Below are 20,368 nucleotides of genomic sequence, written 5' to 3' on the forward strand. Positions count from 1 at the left end.
TCATGTGAATTACTATCAAGGACAATTTATTATAAGTCATTATTAAATAATTACTTTGAATATACTGTAGGATATTATTTGATGTATAATTCTAATGCCCAAACCCTAAAATTTTAATTTTCAACATCTTAATTAATATTTAGATGAGTAACGAAGAAATCAATATTTTGAAAAAAAATTGACTACAAAGTATTTATGATACTTTTTTTTGTCAAAATTAAAATAAAGCAAAATCAATTTAAGTAGCCAATTTTTTTGGCCTTTGATCCTTCTTATTCTTCTCCTTCGTGGTCTTCTTCTTCTTTTTTTGTAATATTTATAGAATAGTTTTTATAACTATACTCTCGTTGCAAGTTGTTTTAGGTGTACAATTCAATATTGAACATAAAAAAAAACAAAATTAGTAATTAAAATTGTGTTAAATAACTTGTTTAAACTTGACTTGATTATATTGTTGTGAGTATGTGTTACATCTCTTAAAATCAGGTGTGCTAAATAGTTTTATTGGTATTTTAAGTAGATAAAGTTAATTAATTTAAATAGTTTAAGTAAAATTTTATTTTTTGGAATTCAAAAGAGTGTACAAAGTATAATTTAATTTTTCTAAAATTAGCATATGAGTGTATAGAGTGTTCAAATAATTTTTAAAGTGCAAATAACCCTACTTATGTCTAATAGATTGTAAAATATTAAATATTTGAATGTTGAAATTATTTTAAACTGTATATATTATTATAATTCTTTTAATATTATATTCTATTAATTAGAAAGTGGAGATAATATTTTTGAGTTAATTTAGTCGAAAGATATTATAATTAAAAAGAAATTTTAGTGTCCTTATTAAAAACTTGAGACTTTTGGTGACTATTTACTCAAATCTTAAGAAAATTAGTGTCATTTTCCATTTTTCCTAACTTATTTATGAAACTTTTGTTGTTGTTGTTTCAAAAGTGAAGTGCTACCTTTTAATAATTTGTGTAGTTGTTTGTTATTTCACAATACTTAACGTAGAGAAATTATAATAACCCTGTTTTTTTTTTTTAATAAAAGCACAAACTAAAAGAGATAACTCTGTTGCTCTAAAAATTTTGTTTTTCCCTTCGGTCACATCGTTAAAACTTTGCTTGATATTGAGGTTGGACAGTTATACTTTAAAAGCTATATCACTAAAATATTTAATAAACAGTAACTTAGAAGTTAAGTTGAGCTGATTCTACATTTGTATGATGAAAAACCTTATAATATCTTTATTATTTTTTTAAATTATTAAAATTAAATTTATTAATATAGTCAACTTTTATTTAATAGTTAAAAAAATTTCTAGCAGCAGCACCTTAATGCTAAACAACGCCTAAAATAATTGATTTTTTTATAATTATTATATTAGCCCGTATGAGTCAATTTCCTGGCTCTATCCCTGCTCAGATTGACACATTGTTACCCAGTAGAATTCTATAATGCTACGTAAACTCTTGATTCTTGAATAATAAGATCAAAATAAAAAAGAAATGAAAATAGAAAGATAATGGTAGATATATTATACAGTAATTTGGGCAAAGTTTCAAGTACCTGGCTTTACTTACCCACTTCTGAAATTCCAGGTGCTTTAAGTAAAAATTTTGATAAGATTTTGAAATTCCAAATGCAGCCACCATTTGTTGAATCAACATCCTTAATTTATTAAATATTATGAAATTTAAAATTGAATAAAATGCTATTTGAAATTCGCATTTAATGTTTGATCATGAGAACTTATTCGTCAATCTACTAGGTGATTTAATAAAACAAACACAACTTGTTAACATTAATAATAAACAAGCTAATGAAAATTTTTAAATTTATTTTGAATATTTAAAAAATTATTTGAAAGCTATTAATATGTCAAACAATTATTATAAATAATAAAATTTGTTTCACATATTAAGGATATTAACTGAACTAGTTTCAATATTTTAAAATAATTTTCAAAATGTATACTATTTTATTTGTAAGACTTGTTTTAATATAATATTTGCATTTATTACATAAACTAATTTCAATCTTTAGGTACAATATTTAAAGAGCATAATACTTAAAAAGAGAAATGCTTGACCATTTTCAAAATTAAGGGGAGCTATATGTATATTTGTGCTAACAATGCAATTTGGATGTCTTCATATATTTACACACACATACGAACACATGAATATTTCAAATTTAGAATCCTGAATTTGTTAAAGTCGAAAAAGTTATTAAACCATGCGATCTAATTGTATAATCACCGTGAAAGCTATTAAACCATAGTGTAATAGCTTTTTCAAACTTTAATTAATAAAATCAAGGACTTTGGACTGGATCAACACTACACACACATTCCTTTCGTATACATGTATTAGTTCAAAACATGCAACCTAATATATTTGTTTAATTTCACCGATATATTCATAAATAAATTAAAAAATATTTTAAAAATAATGCCAGAAGCTCGTGATCATTATTTTCATATACATAATTAGTTTCGGCAGTCTGCAGTCTTCCTTTTTATTATTGACTTCTATTGTTTAAAATATTGTGACAATCCATATAATTTCATCTAGGAAAAATATTAACCGTCCACCCGTTTTTTCTAACTTTTTCAAAAATATACAATTCCTTTTTATTTTTTGCTGGAATCCACCTAAAGTTACATTTTGTTTTACTTTTCCACTTCCTTTCGGAATCCACTAAGAAAACTAACGGAAACTTAAAAAAATGACTATTTTACCTCCAAAATGAAAATTACAATTTCACCCTAAAAATGCCAAAAATAATTAGATTTAATGATGAATATCATTATTGGTACGTTAATGAAGTACAAAAAAATCTTAACTACTAGAGATTATAACTCAATGAATAATAAAACTCTACTTATCTTAAATTCAATTGATGGTTTGCGAGATTGGACTATTTTTAATACTACTTGTATAATTTATCATTCTAATTACAAACATATTTAAAAAAAAAACCGGCATTTGATGGTTGTAGAATTAATTTCTTTATTGACCGATGGAGAAAATAATTAGATTTAATCTGATTATTTTTTGCTATTTTTAGGGTGAAATTATAATTTTCGTTTTGGGGGGGTAAAATAGTTATTTTTAAAAGTTTCCGTTAGTTTTTTTAACGGATTCCAAATGGAAACAAAATATAACTTTAGGTGGATTCTAGCAAAAAAAAAAAAAAAAGAATTGTGTATTTTTGAAAAAGTTAGAAAAAACGGGTAGACGGTGGATATTTTCCCTTTCATCTACTCACAATTTTTGTGGGTGCTACCTGAATTCGACTTACTTCTTCTGTTTCCTAAATTTATCTCATAATCTTATCGACTTCTACAACTCTTATAAGGACAATAAAGAAAAGTATAACTAATTTTCATTTCAAATATTTGAATTTCCCTTTTAAAAAATATTAATTTAATTTTGATTACAATATAATTATTGTCTTCTTAAATTCTCAAGCAATCTTCGAATTTAATTTATAAACCATTTATTAGGGCAACTCTCAACCTAACTCTTGAGGTTGATCGTCCGATTCTTTCATTGTATATGAGAAAGTATATTTTCTTCCCTTCTTTTAGAGCAGAATTTCTGAACTACAGTTCAAGTTTAATAAATCGAGATAGATCACAGCATTCATTGGGCTATACCATATTAAGTTACGTAATTTTTGAGAAAAGTTTATTACAATTTAATTCAATGTTTAACAATAATGCTATTTTTACTTAATTTGTTACGATTTTCTTATTTCTTAATATCAATTTTAGAAATTCATCTGTTAAGGTTAAAAAGAGAAAACCGGCCTTAAGAAACAAAAACCCAGGCTACCAACCTGATGTTTTTGACTGCTGCCATGGAAAATGAGGGGCGAATCAAATCCGGAGCTACCACACAACTTTCCCATATATTTTATTAACACGATTTTTTCATGCTTTATGTAGCTTTTTGGTTAGGTAAGCATTTGATATATGTTTGATTGTTTGTTGGCATCTTAGCTTTTGGTTTTTGGAGGTAAAAACAATTCCCCGCCTGCCATTCTTTGTTTTCTTCTCATATGACCAATTTTTTTTATTCCAATCCTTGTTGTTTATGCAAATATTCGATAAATCAAAGGTTTTAAAAAATTAGCACTTAAAACTCTTCAACTGGGGGAAATATCTAAAAATTAACTCATTGTTTTAAAACTATTTGAAACAATAGGTCAAAGGTTTAAGTCTAACGAGCACATTTAATTAGGAGTGGGAAGGAGTGAGGTGCAACGTAGTCATACAAAAAAAAAAAAAATTAATTTTAGCTTCATGTTAAGTTTTGAAATTAACACCTCATACATTTTGATAAAATATATATGACACTTCACAGGAGATGCCCAAAAAATAACTATTACCACATTAATAAATTTGGTCATTGGTTTATTCAACAAATTTAACAATAATTTTATTATTATTATTATTAAGATGTGCGCACACACACATATATACATAATACACACTTTCAATGATACTGTGTGCTAATGTCCACACATTTTAAAAAGTAAAACTCAAAGATAAAAAATATATAGACCAATGCACTATTTATTTTTTAATATATTCAAATTTATATTTTTTTATATTTTAATTTCATCTAAATAATTTTAAAATACCAAAGTTCGCGCCTAAATATAATTATATATATACTCTTCTTAGCTGACTGATCCTTTTACAATTCTACAAAGGATTTACTATTGACAGACTGTTCAAAAGAAATTCCGGTCCATATTCGTATAAGGCTTTCTTGAGGACATTTTGAATTTTTTTATTAACTAAACTTCACTACTTCAGGTACCTAAGTGAAAAGTTTGCTAAAGATATGATTTATCTGATTTTGTTGATAAAGAGTAGGACTTGAAAGTTAAGACTCCCCTTTCTCAATTATATTATGCACACCAACCCACATCCCGTACTGACATTCACAATCACGTGGGACCAAACCCACATCACATTCACATGGGACCAAAATAAAAATGGAGAAAAGAGGAAAAGCAACAGGAAGAAGGGAAAGATCAAAGATCAGATAAGGAAAATGGGAGTCATAAAGGCAGCCATTGGAGATGCAGTGTTGACATCTCTGTGGGTGTTCAACTTGCCATTTCTTGGGGTTTTAACGGGAATAGTATCAAAATTCCTTGGAGTTGAAGCCCTGTTACCAGTGACTCTACTGATCACCACATTTTTAGCCACCATCAATGTGCTAGTATTCAGTTTGTTAGGCCATGTGCTTGGCGGTGCAAGCTTCAACCCCTCAACCACTATCGCTTTCTATGCAGCAGGCCTTAAACCGGACTCGTCTCTCTTGTCGATGGCGGTGCGGTTCCCGGCTCAGGCAGCAGGCGGGGTTGCCGGTGCCAAAGCCATATTGCAAGTGATGCCAAGTCAGCACAGGCATAGGCTTAAGGGCCCAAGTTTGAAAGTAGACTTGCATGCTGGGGCAGTAGCTGAGGGAGCTATAACATTTGTGTTCTGCTTTGCTTTGCTTTTTATTATGCTGAAGGGACCTAAAACCTTAATTTTGCAACTTTGGTTGCTGTCTGTTACAACTGTGGGATTGGTTTTAACCGGCTCTGCCTACACTGGGCCTTCAATGAATCCAGCAAATGCTTTTGGGTGGGCATATGTCAACAATTGGCACAATACTTGGGATCTGTTCTATGTTTATTGGATTTGTCCATTTTTTGGAGCTTTTTTGGCAGCTTGGGTGTTCAAGTTTCTGTTTCCAGCTCCTTCAACTCCAACAACCAAGAAGCAGAAGAAGTCATAATTAAGCTTCAGCAGCAGCCAGGTATATTTTAGATTAAATTTCTTGTTATTGATTGATAAAAAAAATTGAAATCTAATGTGGGTTTTTTAGGCCCTTTCACCTTGGGGCAACATAAACCACACAGCAGCCTCTAGCTGCTGGCCTTATCCCTCCAGTATCCACAAAGTAAACTCTGCTGCTTAAATTTGACGAAATGTTGTCCTATTTGAAATTTTCATATGAATTATATGTATGAATTAAGCCATATATGTGAAATTTGGCTGCTATCAATATAATTATGGTGAGATTAGATGTTATTCAATGTTGCTAAACTGTTTTGGACTAATGCAATTAACTTTATAATTAATTCTATTGTGAGATCAAAGAAAGATCTACGTTAGGTTCTAACAGCAGCCACGTTTCCAAATTAAAGTCTCAGATTTCGAACATCTAAATTAAACTTTTCTTTTTTTTTTCCCTTTTTTTTTAAAGATCTAAGCTGAAACTTATTTTCAACACATATGAACTTAAATATTAAATTTGTCTGCAAAACATCCTCATGTCATGTGACTCGTCCTCGTTTCAACAGCTCATTTCTTGTACACAAATCGCTTTGTAATCACTATAAAATTAAACGTGTAAATTCAAAGCACTTAATCCAGCCAGCCCCCAGCAAAAAGGATGTGCCGGATTGAGGTTGTTACCGAGCCGACGGCCGCGGGTGAAGATGATTGCCTCAACAACTTTAATTACACCGGTGTTGCTAAACCTTCCAACACCAGCGTTCGTTGTTTCTGGCATTTGAACAATTCTTGCAATCCCTCCACCATAGAAACATAAAAAATTGCAAGTAAAATGTATTGTGGAAGTGTTTTTTGATCTAGTGTGCGCAGATGCGCACCATATGGTACAATTGCGCATGTGGCGAGCTCCCATTGGAGCCACTCTACTGTGGGGGCTTACAACCCCCAATGAGAATCACCATGCAGGCAGTGCTAGGAACAGAACCCACACAAGTAACTGTAAATTAAGCGGAAACTAAAGGTGTGTTTGGTATGGTTTTTGTTTATCTATTTTTTGTTTTATGGAAACATGTAAATGTAAAATTTGTTTGGCGGGTGCGTTTTTTAGCTATAAACATGAAATACAAAAATTAAAAAGTTTTTGTTTTTCATTTTTTCTTCATAAAGATGGAGAACAGCAAATTGGTGTTCTCTATCATTTTGTTTTCAGTCATTATGGGTCCTGCACCTATAATGCAATAATTACAACTAAAATTTGGTAGGTCTCATGTGTTTGTTAAATTAATAATTTATTATAATATAATAAATTTGTAGTAAAAAAAATGCTATGCATGTGTTTAAAGTTATGGCTTAGACATTATTTCATATGTATAACTATATTATTAATAAAAAAATAAATTTAAGATAATTAATATAAATAAATGTACAATCAATAAATAAGTTTTAAAATTATCATAAATCAATAAATATAAAATTAATTTCTTTAAAAACTTAGGAAATTTACAAAATAAATAGATGATATTTTTCTTAAAAATTGACTAAATTTTAATTTTAAAAACATATTAAATTTTTTTATAATGTAATTATTTAAATATATTTTAAAAAAATATGTATCAAATAAATTTTTATTATTTTTATTTTTCCAAACAGCCTACCAAATGCATTTTCACAATTCTCATTTCCAGACATCAGTATAAAAACAAGTTGCCAAACATATTTTTATTTTTATCAAAAACTAATCATTCTTATTTTATAAAACAAAATAAAAAAACACTATAAAAAATAATACCAAATGCACCCTATAACACTTTACGTCCTTATGTGATTAAAACGAGATGTGTACTGCAAATAAATAAGCAGAAAATAGATCAACATAATCCAAAATAATAAATCAACTTTCAAAGACGGATTTTTACGTAAAAAACTCAAATAAAAAAAAATTATGGGACACAAGTTCGATAAAGCCTTCCACTATATTAACAATGGGATTACAACACAAATATTTCTCTAAATAATACTAGAGGCCAACAATATTAAGAATCTCAACGATCTTGGCTTACAATAATAGATCTAATATTTGTCTCTCTAATAAGTAAATATTTTAAATAACAGTCAACGAGAGGATAAAAAAAAATCAAGACCAACAAGAATGTAGAGGGTGATACTAGAAACTTAAACACATAAATTTAAAGCACGCCATTAACCAATAAAAATAATCAAGAAGTCTCAATTTCAATTGTTACCGAGCCGACAGCTATGGGTAAAGATGATTGCCTCGACAACTTTAATTATACCAATGCTGATAAACCTTCCAACATTAGTGTTCGTTGTTTCTGGCATTTGATCATAGAGCAATTATTGTAATCCTACAACTATAACAACATAAAAAATTGCAAGTAAAATGTATTGTAAAAGTGTATTTTGATCTAGTGTGGGGCTTATAGCTCCCAACGAGAGATCACCACGCAAGCAGTTGCGCAGTAGATCAGATTTCTTTTGAAAGAGCCACCAAATGCTTTTTAGTGTTTTTGATTTTTGGGATATTCCATTGGCCAATTGTCTCTTACAATGCTAACCCTTTTGGTTTCTGATAAAGCTACTACTGTCGTGGTAAGTATTGATGTAAAAGGACATGCGCTTGTTTTTAATAGCATGCACTACTAGAAAAATAATCTTTACTGATATTTGTCTTCTAACACTTTATTTAAAAGTATTAGTATATACATATATTTAGATCATTTTCTACGTTTAACAGATATGTATAACTAATTACTAATATTAAAGTATCAATAGCTTTAGTAATAGCGATCAATGACGCTTAGGTATCAGCAATTAAAAATTATCATTTTAATTTTGTTTTAGTCCGAATTCGAACCCAAGACCTCTTAAACCTAAAGCTTCTACTTTGAATCAAAAGACCACTAGGCTACGAATTATTTTTAATTTTTTTAGAGTTGTGCTTTTTGAGTGGATAAAAACAAAACAAATGGACAAGTCTTATCTTATCCAAAATATAACTTTTCAATTCCCTCTACCAAAATATTCGTTCCCTCCTTAGCTCCCCAGATCTGAAAAATCCCTAACATCCAAATTGTCAAAAAATGCTTAGCCATGATCCTGTCAAACTGGTGGCACAGGTTCACCATTTGCCTTCAAAATCCTGACTTCTTATTTCTTTTCTTATTTTATGATTTCGGGTCTTTCTTATTGTCATTAGATCGTGAGTTTTTTTTTTGTTTTAATTGTTCTTTTAGGTTTAAATAAGTGATTTGGAGAAGAGCTTCTATGTTTCTTTGGCTACTTGGAAGAAACTAGAAGGTATTGTTTCTTTGGCTACTTGGAAGAAACAAGAAGGTAAAGATTTAGCTTTTATTGTGTTTTTTTTCTCTACTACTTTCTTTTCTTTTATTGGCACCAAATAGCCTTCATTATATCTACTTTGGAAAATATTGTGTTTAGGGTGATCGTCACTATAAGGTTAACTTTATTTCGCTGATGAACGACATTAAACATTTTTTACACTAAAATCCTAAAATTTTCTAATTTATTTATGGCTTATTAACCATTTGTTCATGTGTTATTATTATTTTTTTCAAAAGTAATCTTTTCATTTTTTTTTCGGCTGTTATTTTTTAGTTTTGTTCATATTAAATAGATTTCAATTTTTATTTACTATAAATAGTCTCATTGGATGATTACTTATTACAAACTATCAAATAGATGCTTTTACAAAGGAAAAGTTTGAAGTATGTGGCTTAGTTTGAGAAATGAGGTGTCTTTATCATTTCTTTAATGGATTTGTTTACAGGGCAAAATAGAATTTCGTTTCTTCAGTTCATTACTAAGGCAATATTAGATTTGTCTTATTTATATTTATGTTCATAATAAGGCAATATCTACTTCAGTAGTTTAATTTTCCTTATTTATATTTATATGATTGATGGCCAAAATCATAAGACTTGTTTATAAGTAATGATTTTGGAACGAACTCTCAAATTATTGAAATATTTTGTCCAAAGTTTACCATATGTTTGAAATAATTAAAGTTAAATGTGTATGTTTCAGTTCTGGAAATTTTGGAATGAATTGGGTCTATAACTGATTTTTAATCGATTTTTCAAAATAGTTGGTTGCTGTCCAATCTTTCATAAATTACTCATGTATCATGTTTGGTGGTGCAAAACAATAGTCTACACATGTTTGAATGAGCTGAAATTCGGAGAAACTAAAGTTCTATATGCATACTTCAAATCTGAAAAATTTTATGTTGATTGAACTTGCAGGTTATTTTTAATGATTTTTTAAACTCTGCTGCTCTGCAGCAAGTTCTTTTGACATAACTATTTATTAACTTTTGATCTTACAAAACACCAGCATAATAATATCAGAATAACCTCAAATTTTAATATGTTGTTCATTCATATGTGTTGTTAAAAATTGGAAAATATCAATCCAATGTATTAAGTATCTTAAATTTTATAAATATGTATTTAAGTACCAATTACTAATGTAGTTGGAGCCCAAAAATGAATGGTTTTAGGACCAGCCGGGTGGTTCCAGAAAGCTAGGAGCTTGTTAGCTATTCTTTTTAATTGAACTAATTTAACTTAAATATTAGCCCGATTATTGATTTCTATGGTTTGCGATTGATTTGGGTTTGACATTCTTGTTTTGTGTTGGTTTGAGTTTGACATTCTTGTTTTGTGTTGGTTTGAAGGCTTCCCAGAAATGATTTTGGATGATGAGCATATGAGTAATAGTTTGAAAATTAATTTACTGTATCAAATATATACTTAGTGTAGCATATTAATTTTAAGAACTATGGATTATTCCATGAATATTCTAGTAAATGGTTATGTTATATATGCATGTCTTAATATATAATAATTATATTTGAAGTTTGTTTTTTTTTTTCCCTTTCTAGGTTTAGGAAAAATGTTTAAAGTGATTTTGGGTTATGATGTCAATCAAGTTAAAGCAACATTACTTGTGAGTGGAAATATATAATGATTTTATTTTTATTCTACTTTTTTTTATCTTCTTAAAGTTTTATAATTAGGCAAAATTAATGAATACTTAATTACAATTTAGGGTGATATTCTTTAAATGGTTCACATGAATATATTTAAGTAGTATAATAAATCTCATACTCACTTTATAAAGGCTTAACTAAGTTTGTAAATATTATTTCTTTTAGTAGTAATAATTTTGGATCGAACTCTCAAATTATTGAAATATTTTATGTCCAAACTTTATTATGCCTAATATAAATATGGAGATTCATAGTTATTTTATGCCCAATTTGAGGACTTATTTTTTACCTTGTTAAATAAGCTTTTAGAATGAATAAATTGAGGAAATGAGTGGTGATTTATTTATAATAGAGCATTTGTGATAGCTTTTAACTATGCACAAAAATCATTTGGTATATGTAGATAGAGTAACATGCTTGTGCTGAAAGTAGATATTGCATTGAAAACTTCTTGTCTGTGATAGTTTGCTATATATATAATCTTTACCAAAAGAGAATAATTGAGTTTATTTATAAATAGCTTATGAGTATTTTTTTCTTTCGAACAAAATAATTTTATTTCTGTTAATTGTTGTTTCTCTAATGGCTGGATATTGACAGCTAATTTTTTTTTCTTTTCCTGCATTCATATTTAGATTTGATCAATGTGTTTGAAGTGTTTATTCCTCAACTTCACTTATATCCTAACCCATACAGTCTATTGAATGGAGAAGCTGCTGGTGTGATAACGCAATTATACTACTCATATTCAAAGAGTGAAAGGTAGTCATCCTTCTCAATTTAGCTTCTAGATTTATTAAATTTAGTCACAAGGAGTAGGCATTTGATTGGATGGTAGAAATTTTTATGTATTGAATTTGGATTATTTAGTTATGAGAGTAGGATATCTCATATTTTTGTTATTGAAGTTTTGGAATTTGTAATATATACTAATAATATTTAAATGTGAAATGAAAGATTTTGTGATATAAATTAATTTCTTTTTGTTATTTTGTGGTGCCTTTTAATTTTACCAATAAATCAATAGGCAATGATCCAATTCAATTTTTTATTTTTTAAAAATAAATTAAATAGTGATACCATGGTAACAGTAATCATAGACACTAATAAAATATCAATAACTACTAACACTATGGTGTCATAATATCGGTGATACTGTACTAATAGTAATCACTAACACCACTTACAAGTGTCACTATTTTTCTGACTCCCAGATTACTGACACAATTAACAAGTGTCAGTGAAAGTAATTTCTGACACTATTCTAAAGTCAGTAAAAATCATTTTTCTAGTAGTGATGGTTATACTAAAACAATGTGTCCAACAATTCTTCAGGCCAAATGAACAAAAAATTGTTCATAAATGGGGACGAAAACAAGAATGGTGATGCTTATGAGGCTTTGAAGTGAAGTTAGGGCACCTGAAAGTTTGGTCCAATGGATCTTTTGATCTTGTTGCCGTAATTGGTGTAAATGTATAGAGTTGAATCTATTGAAATATTATCACAATTACCAAGTGATACATGACCATCCACTTTGTATGCGACACTATTTAGTTTCTCAAGAGAGACTGGAAGGGTCACAAATGGTCCCGCTTGAAACCCAAATTAAGCAATGTATATAATCTTTGTGACAATATATTTCTGGGCCACTTAAACTTATTAATAAGCCTCTTACACACTTATTGCAAGTTTATAATAGTAATAAATTAAAACAATGAACATATAACACATAATTGAACAACATGTAAAAAAAAAAAACCAAGGCCTATAAAGATACAATGTCCTAAAAATAGATTCGCCACATTCACAATAATGCCTAAATTATATTATTGTTTGTCTCCCAAAATACAATGGATCTTAATAGTGTTGGTAGCGCAACATCACTATTCCAATGAACTTCGAATAAATGTTTGAATTCTATCATGCTGAAGCCTGAAGTTTAAGAGTATTTGTTTGAGAAGAAAAATTAGAAAATCACTTGAACTTTGGTGGGTTTTGCAAATGAACTTAGAAACCAATTTATAGGATGAGATAGAGGACATTAGTTATTTGATTCCTATGTGAGATTTTTCTTCATTTTTTTCAAACTATTAGCTATCTTTGAGATCTAATTTCTCATTTACACAAGCACTAATTTGAACGTTCAATGGTTCACTACGAAGAGTTCATAGAGGAAATTTTGAATCATCCATGTAAGTATTTCTTTTCAATATTTATCTGCTCAAAATTGACCTAAAAATAGACATTTATGCTATATTCCCCAACAATCCCCCTTATGAATGAAAATTGTAGGAAGACACAAAAATGATTGTTTAGATTTCAAAATTATTTGACTATGGTGATAGAATTAAATAGACCAAAATCTACATAAGGTAGATTTGTCTCAACCTTTGAATCTTACCTTATGAAATATATTTACTTTACTAATTTACTAGTGGACGCGATTCTTTTAAATTATTCTGTTGTTTATGTAAACAATGATATATTTCACATAGGAACTTTTCTTAACACTTTTAAGTTCTTATGGTTAATCATGTTCATTTCAGCCTTGAACATCTGCCTGATCTTGCAAGAGTTTCTAAAAATTGAGCCATTGACTCCTTTTGAAGCGACCTCACTTCTCTTTTACATTGTTGATTTCTTAATCAAAAGTAACTTACCATAATTTTCTTGGATTTCCATTACATAAGAAATCATTAAAAACATAGCTTACCTTTTTTTTTTCTCTTACAGGCATAATTGTTTTTTATCATAGGAATAAATAGGAGGGTAACATTCACAGTGATCCAATAAGGTATTTCACAATTAGATTGTTTACTTGAACCTAGTTCTTAAAATCTCCAGTCAACTAGGTTGGATTTTCCTTAATAAAATAAACCCTTTTATTCTATGGGCTTTAGTCCCATTCCCGTCGATGATTTTACTATTAACTCTCTGTTTAACTCTTTGGTTAGCGGATCCGTAATATTATCCTTTAACTTTACATAGTCAATAGAAATAACTCCAATGGAGAGTAGTTGCCTAATGGTATTATATCTATGATGTATATGTCTGGACTTAACATTATACATATTGTTGTATGCTCTTCCAATTACGGATTGACTATTATAATGTACGTAAATTACTAGCACAAACTTTGGCTATTTTGGAATATCTTCTAAGAAATTTTACAACCATTTGGCCTCTTCACCACATTTGTCCAAATTAATGAATTCAGATTATATCGCTGACTTGACTATCGTCGTTTGTTTAGATGATTTTTATGAAATAGCAACACCTACAAGTGTAAACATATAGCCAACAGTAGACAATGAGTCTTTCATCTTTCGAGTACAACTGCCTATCTAGTATAGTGCAGTATGTAATTATGAGTATATCGTAAGTAATTGAATACTCTTAATATAGCTTTCTGGTGATCAACCCATAGATTACTCATATATCTAGTAAGTTTGTTTACTATCTAAGCCAAATTTGGCCTTAAAAATAGCATAAAATGGCTAATTTTTATGTCAGTTTTGAGCAAGATGAATACTGAAAAAATATATTTACATAGATGATTCAGAATTTCCTCTGTGAGCTCTTCATAATAAATCCCAGGGCACTTAAATTGGTGTTTAGGTGAATGAGAAATTGGATCTCGAAGAACACCTATTAATTTGAAAAAAATGAAGAAAAATCTCATGTGGGAACCTAACTAACTAATTGTTGAGTGTTAGAAAATGTATATTTATAAAGGAGAAAATCGTCATTTTACACTTCAAGTTTTACTAACACCCTTACTTTTATGTATTTAAACTTCTTGTCATTTAATTATGTGTGTTGTATTATAATTAAGTATTTTATGTATTTTAGGGGCATCATAGTCATTTCACAATGAATGAGAGATCAGACGGCAAAACGAACATCACTTTTGAACTCAGGACGGTCGAAAACCTTAGAAGGAGTATAAAAGGAAAAATGGCATTGTTCACATGTACGGTACTGTTCACGACACTGTTCACATAGACGGATCGATGACGTGACATTCACCGATGATGTGGCATTGGCTGATGAGGTGTTATGATCCAGTTGGACTAAAATTCTTATGCACTATTGATCGATGACGTGGCAGCATATCAGTGGACCAAAAATCTCGCGTACGATACATGCATTACATAGGATTATTTTCAATTAAACCGCGTCACTGTTCAGGCCGAGTCAAACCGTGTTACTGTTCAAACCGCGTGGTCAAACCGCGTACTGTTGACTGATGACGTGGCGTAATCTTGAGCGTCCGAAATGTTTTTTATCCAATGGCCATGATTTACTCAATGTATCTATAAAAAGGGGGCTCTCCCCCCCTAATTCAACAGCTCTGAATCCATTTTTAGACTCCATTTTCTGTAATTCTTTCTCCATCTTGTATTTTCTACGTCTTTTAATAAATTCCCATTCTGCCCCTAATTTAATTATGAGTAGCTAATTTTTTTTTAAGCTTGGGTTGAAGGTGAAGTCTCAACATGTGTCATGGGCTTTGTTTGGTAAATTTATTTTCTTTTCCTCTCTAGTTTTTGTGGATGTTTTGACTTCTCGTCGATAAATAATAATAAGCTTGTCTAGATACCGTCCTGGTTTCACCGGCTCCCTAGTACAAGGTTATTATTGTTTGGCACAATAAGCCTTAGCACCATATTGATTAAAGTGTGGTTCATGAGGTGTGGATTCCCCCCTTATAATTTAATTGGTATTAATAAGGAATATTTAGCCCATGGTACATGTTGATACGGATCCAGATACCCAAGTACGTCATTTCAATAGATTTCTATTCAATTTATTCTCGCCATTTAAAATCCAATTTTAGGATAATCTAAAGTCACTTTCACCACAAATCCAACCACCCTCATACAAAATTAATTCTACATATAATTAAAGTCCACCTCCTCGTGAGATCGGCACGTCACTATTAATCTATTCTACAATAGATTCGTGCACTTATGAGTTCAATAAAATTTGCACAACAAGTGTTTGGCGCCGTTGCCGGGGAGGTAAGTTATTTTAATTTGTAGAATTAATTTTTGTTAAAAAAAATTTCTTTTAGTTATTTTTCTTGTAATTTTTTTATTTTAAAAAAAAGAAAGAAAAAAATGAGTGAATTTACATTTTGAGCTAAGAATTTTTTTTTCTCTCTTCTTTAAAATTCTGTAATTTAATTGTCAAGTTATTTTTCTTTGTAATTTTTTTTGTTTATCTTATTAATTTAATTTTAGTTAATTTATTTCATGTATTTGTTTTAATGTGTTTTCATAGAAAGGTTGTAACAACGTGATAAGGTTAGTACCGTAATTTCTCCTTCTTCTTTATTTTTATTCGTTTTGTTCCCATTTATTTTTTGTTCTTTGCATGCATGGTCGTAGCTCATTATTACACAATCTTGAACCTATAGACCTTGAATTAGAAAAAACACTGCGCACATACAAACACGTTAAAAATAAAATGGATTTGCAATAACAAGCACCACAGAAGAGGCCATTTAAGGAGTACTTTAGTCCCTTAGCTAATTTGAGCACATCATGTATAAGATACCCAAATGTAGCTGCTAGGAGTTTTGAACTAAAACCTAGTGTGCTAAATTGTCTCCCAACATTCTATGGCCTAGAAAATGAGGACCCATATAATGATTTGAATGATTTTCATGCTGTTTGTCAAACATTTAGATATGAGAATTTTTCAGATGATGATGTTAAACTTAGACTATTCCCATTTTTTTTTAAAGGATAAAGCTCGTTCATGGCTTAATACATCATGGGAACAAATTGTTACAAAATTTTTGAATAAATATTTCCCAGTGCATAAAACAAATGCTATTCGCAGGGAAATTTCATAATTTACCCAGAGAGAAGACGAGCAGTTTTTCGAAACATGGGAGCAATTCAATGGGCTACTCTTGAAGTGTCCACATCATGGGTACGAGAAATGACACTAATACCAATACTTTTTGGAGGGATTATTGTCGAATATGCAAGAATGACTAATGGCAACAAGTGGAGGAGAGCTAATGTCAAAAAGTGCATCAGAGATTTGGGAATTCTTCCAGCGACAAGCGGATAATTCCCAACAACAGAGTCGGTCACTCAGGAACACTAAAAGAATTAAGGGAGTAAATGAGGTTCACATTGGCGAGTCAAGTTCAGAAATTAAAGAAGTCAAAGCGATAATTGAATGTCTCTCTCGACAAATAGCATCATTATCGACTACTAAAACAATAGAGTCACATGACCATGACTCATACTCAGATCAAGCCAATGCCATAGGTGTAATGAGAAAGCCATCAAATTACAACCCATACTCCAACACATATAACCCTGGATGGAGAGACTACCCAAATTTTTCATGGTCTCAAGAATTCCAACAGAATGGACCAGCAGCTCCAGCTCCACCAATGCAACCAATTCCTCAAAATCCTCAAGCCTCTCAGCCACCATTTAAACCATACAATCAGAACCAGAACTACTCTCAACCCAGACCATTAGAGGATGCATTCCAGAATTTCAAGAATGTTACTCTACGATTGAACAACAGAACCGCACCATTGATGGACTACGAAATGAGATGAGAGCAGGCTTCAACTCACAAGCTCAATCAGTTTCAAGCCTCGAGAAGATGGTGGGATAACTTGCTTCTTCAGTTCAGACCTTGGCAATGACTATTGAGAAAGGTAAATTTCCAAGTCAACTAGTGCCCAATCCTAAAGGAGTGCATGAAGCAAGTACCAGTTCACCACAGCAGCATGGAGAGGTCAAAGCAGTCATGACCTTGGGAAAAGGAAAAGAAGTCAACAACAAAGTGGAGATGTCGATGACAAAAGAAAATCAAATTGTACTTGTGAATGTTGAGGACTCATCACCGGAGGAGAAATAAGAAACCAACCCACGAGAATACGTTCTGAAAACTCCATTTCCTCAGAGGTTAGCTAAAGGAAAGAAAGAAAAATCCACAGGTGAGATTCTTGAAATCTTCAAATAGTTAAGTGTTAACATCTCTTTACTTGATGCTATAAAACAAGTTCCATATTATGCCAAGTTTCTTAAAGACCTTTGTACTAAAAAGAGAAAGATTCACATTCAAAAGAATGATATTTTTAACAGAAAACGTTAGTTATATACTCCAACACAAAATTTCTCTAAAATGCAAAGACCCAGGCTCCCCCACTATCTCATGTAGTATAGGGAACCACACAATTGAGAATGCTTTGTTGGATTTAGGAGTTAGTGTAAATCTATTGCCTTATTCAGTATTTGTGAAACTTGGACTTGGAGAATTACACCCAACTCCAGTGGTGTTACAGCTTGCAGATCGGTCCACAAAAATACCTCGTGGTATTGTAGAGGACGTGCTTATCCAGGTAGACAAGTTTTATTTTCCTGTTGATTTCATTGTAATTGACACTCAGCCAATACAGGAGTCAATGAAGCACATCCCCATTATTCTAAGCCGACCTTTCTTGGCAACTGCGAATGCCCACATTCAATGCAGGACTAGAAATATGTAGTTGTCCTTCGGCAACATGACTATGGAGCTGAACATCTTCAACATTGCCAAACAACCTCACAATGCAGATGATGTAATTGTTGATGTGGATTTAATAGAAGCATTAGTTAATAATACTTTTGTTTCAAACCTTAGTGATGATCATTTACAAACATATTTAACTCACTTTAGTTTGGATTTTAATATTGACAGATCGGTCGATGAGGTCAACACCCTACTTGACTCAGCACCATCCATGGACACTAATAAATGGAAGTCAAGAATTGAACAACTAGCACCATCAGAGAAGAAACTCATCCCATCATTAAAATCACCACCGAAACTCGAGCTCAAACCATTACTCAACACATTGAAATATGCATTTTGGGGAGAAGTGAGCACTCTACCGGTAATCATCTCATCATCCCTAAACGACGAGCAAAAAGGTAAGTTGTTGGATGTTTTAAAAGAGTACAAAGGAGCATTAGGATGGACCATAGTAGACATCAAAGGTATAAACCCAGTAAACTGCATTACATTCACCTTGATAAAAATGCTAAACCTACTAGAGAAATGCAACGTTGGTTAAATCCTAACATGAAAGAAGTTGTTAGAACTGAAGTCCTTAAGCTATTAGATGCATGTATTATTTACCCCATTTCTAATAGTTCATGGGTCAGTCTTATACAAGTTGTCCCTAAAAGTCAGGAGTCACAGTAGTTACGAATGCTGATAATGAATTGATACCCACTAGAGTGACTACAGGATGGCGTATATGCATTGATTATAGAAAGTTGAATTCTGTCACACGTAAAGACCATTTTTCTTTACCATTTATCGACCAAATGCTTGATAGATTAGCAGGCCATGAATTTTATTGCTTTCTAGATGGCTACTCAGGATACGATCAGATTCCCATAATACCAAAAGATCAAGAGAAGACTACTTTCACTTGTCCTTTTGGCACTTTTGCATATAGAAGGATGCCATTTAGATTATGTAATGCACCTGCCACATTTCAACGATGCATGTTGAGCATTTTTTCTGATATGGTTGAACGATTCCTTGAAGTCTTTATGGATGACTTTTCTGTTTTTGGTGATTCATTTTATCAATGTTTACATCATCTAACACTAGTTCTGCAGAGATGTATTAAGAAAAACTTAGTCTTAAATGGGGAGAAGTGCCATTTTATGGTAAAATAAGGTATTGTTCTCGGTCACATCATTTTGAGCAAAGGTATTAAGGTTGGCAGAGCCAAGGTAGATCTCATTTCTAATTTTCCTCCACCCAAAACAGTCAGAGAAGTAAGATATTTCCTTGGGCATGCTAGTTTTTATAGACGTTTCATTAAAGATTTTAGCAAAGTTTCTACACTCTTATGCAATCTACTTGCTAAGGATGTACCTTTTTTTCTTTAATGATTCATCATCACCCATCATTCAGCCCCCAAACTGGAGCTTACCATTTGAACTCATGTGTGATGCATCTGATTATGCAGTAGGAGCAGTATTAGGATAAAGAGTTGAACGAATTCCATGGAATGATGAACAATTGAACTATTCAACTACTGAAAAAGAAATGCTAGCAGTAGTGTTTGCATTAGAAAAATTTCAATCTTATCTCATTAGTTGTAAAATAATTGTATTTACGGATCATGCTGCTCTTAAATATCTTCTCACAAAGAAAGATGCAAAAGCTAAACTAATTCATTGGGTGTTACTTTTGCAGGAATTCGACTTGGAATTTAAAGATAAGAAAGGCACAGAAAATGTTGTGGCAGACCATCTCTCTCGTCTCTATTTTGACGCAATTTCAGAACCATTAACATTGAATGAGTCGTTTCCAGATGAACAATTGATGAGTGTGGAAATATTACCGTGGTATGCTAACATTGTGAATTATCTTGTTACAGGTCAACTTCTAGAGTATTGGACCAAGCAAGACAAATCCAAATTTTTTACGAAAATAAAGAATTTCTTTTGGGATGACCCTTATTTGTTCAAGCATTGTGCAGATC

At 30.9% G+C, this 20,368-nt stretch overlaps 1 protein-coding gene and 1 long non-coding RNA gene across 2 annotated transcripts; both read left to right on the forward strand.

Annotated features, from left to right (window-relative positions):
* Nucleotides 1-4,913: 4,913 nt before the first annotated feature.
* Nucleotides 4,914-6,103, forward strand: LOC102630408 (aquaporin SIP1-1). The gene is made up of 2 exons (XM_006470801.3): nucleotides 4,914-5,828; nucleotides 5,898-6,103. The coding sequence occupies exon 1, from the start codon at nucleotides 4,929-4,931 to the stop codon at nucleotides 5,805-5,807; it is 879 nt and encodes a 292-aa protein (XP_006470864.2). The 5' UTR covers nucleotides 4,914-4,928; the 3' UTR covers nucleotides 5,808-5,828; nucleotides 5,898-6,103.
* Nucleotides 6,104-8,816: 2,713 nt separating this feature from the next.
* Nucleotides 8,817-11,817, forward strand: LOC127899057 (uncharacterized). The gene is made up of 3 exons (XR_008050855.1): nucleotides 8,817-8,946; nucleotides 9,064-9,163; nucleotides 11,477-11,817. It is a non-coding gene; the product is annotated as an uncharacterized LOC127899057 (long non-coding RNA).
* Nucleotides 11,818-20,368: the final 8,551 nt, after the last annotated feature.

The sequence above is a fragment of the Citrus sinensis genome, chromosome 8 (genome assembly GCF_022201045.2).
Source record: "Citrus sinensis cultivar Valencia sweet orange chromosome 8, DVS_A1.0, whole genome shotgun sequence".
Lineage (NCBI taxonomy): Eukaryota > Viridiplantae > Streptophyta > Magnoliopsida > Sapindales > Rutaceae > Citrus > Citrus sinensis.

What these genes read in the sequence shown, in the direction of transcription:
- LOC102630408 (XM_006470801.3), top strand. Translation starts at nt 4,929, where the DNA reads ATGCACACCAACCCACATCCCGTACTGACATTCACAATCACGTGGGAC.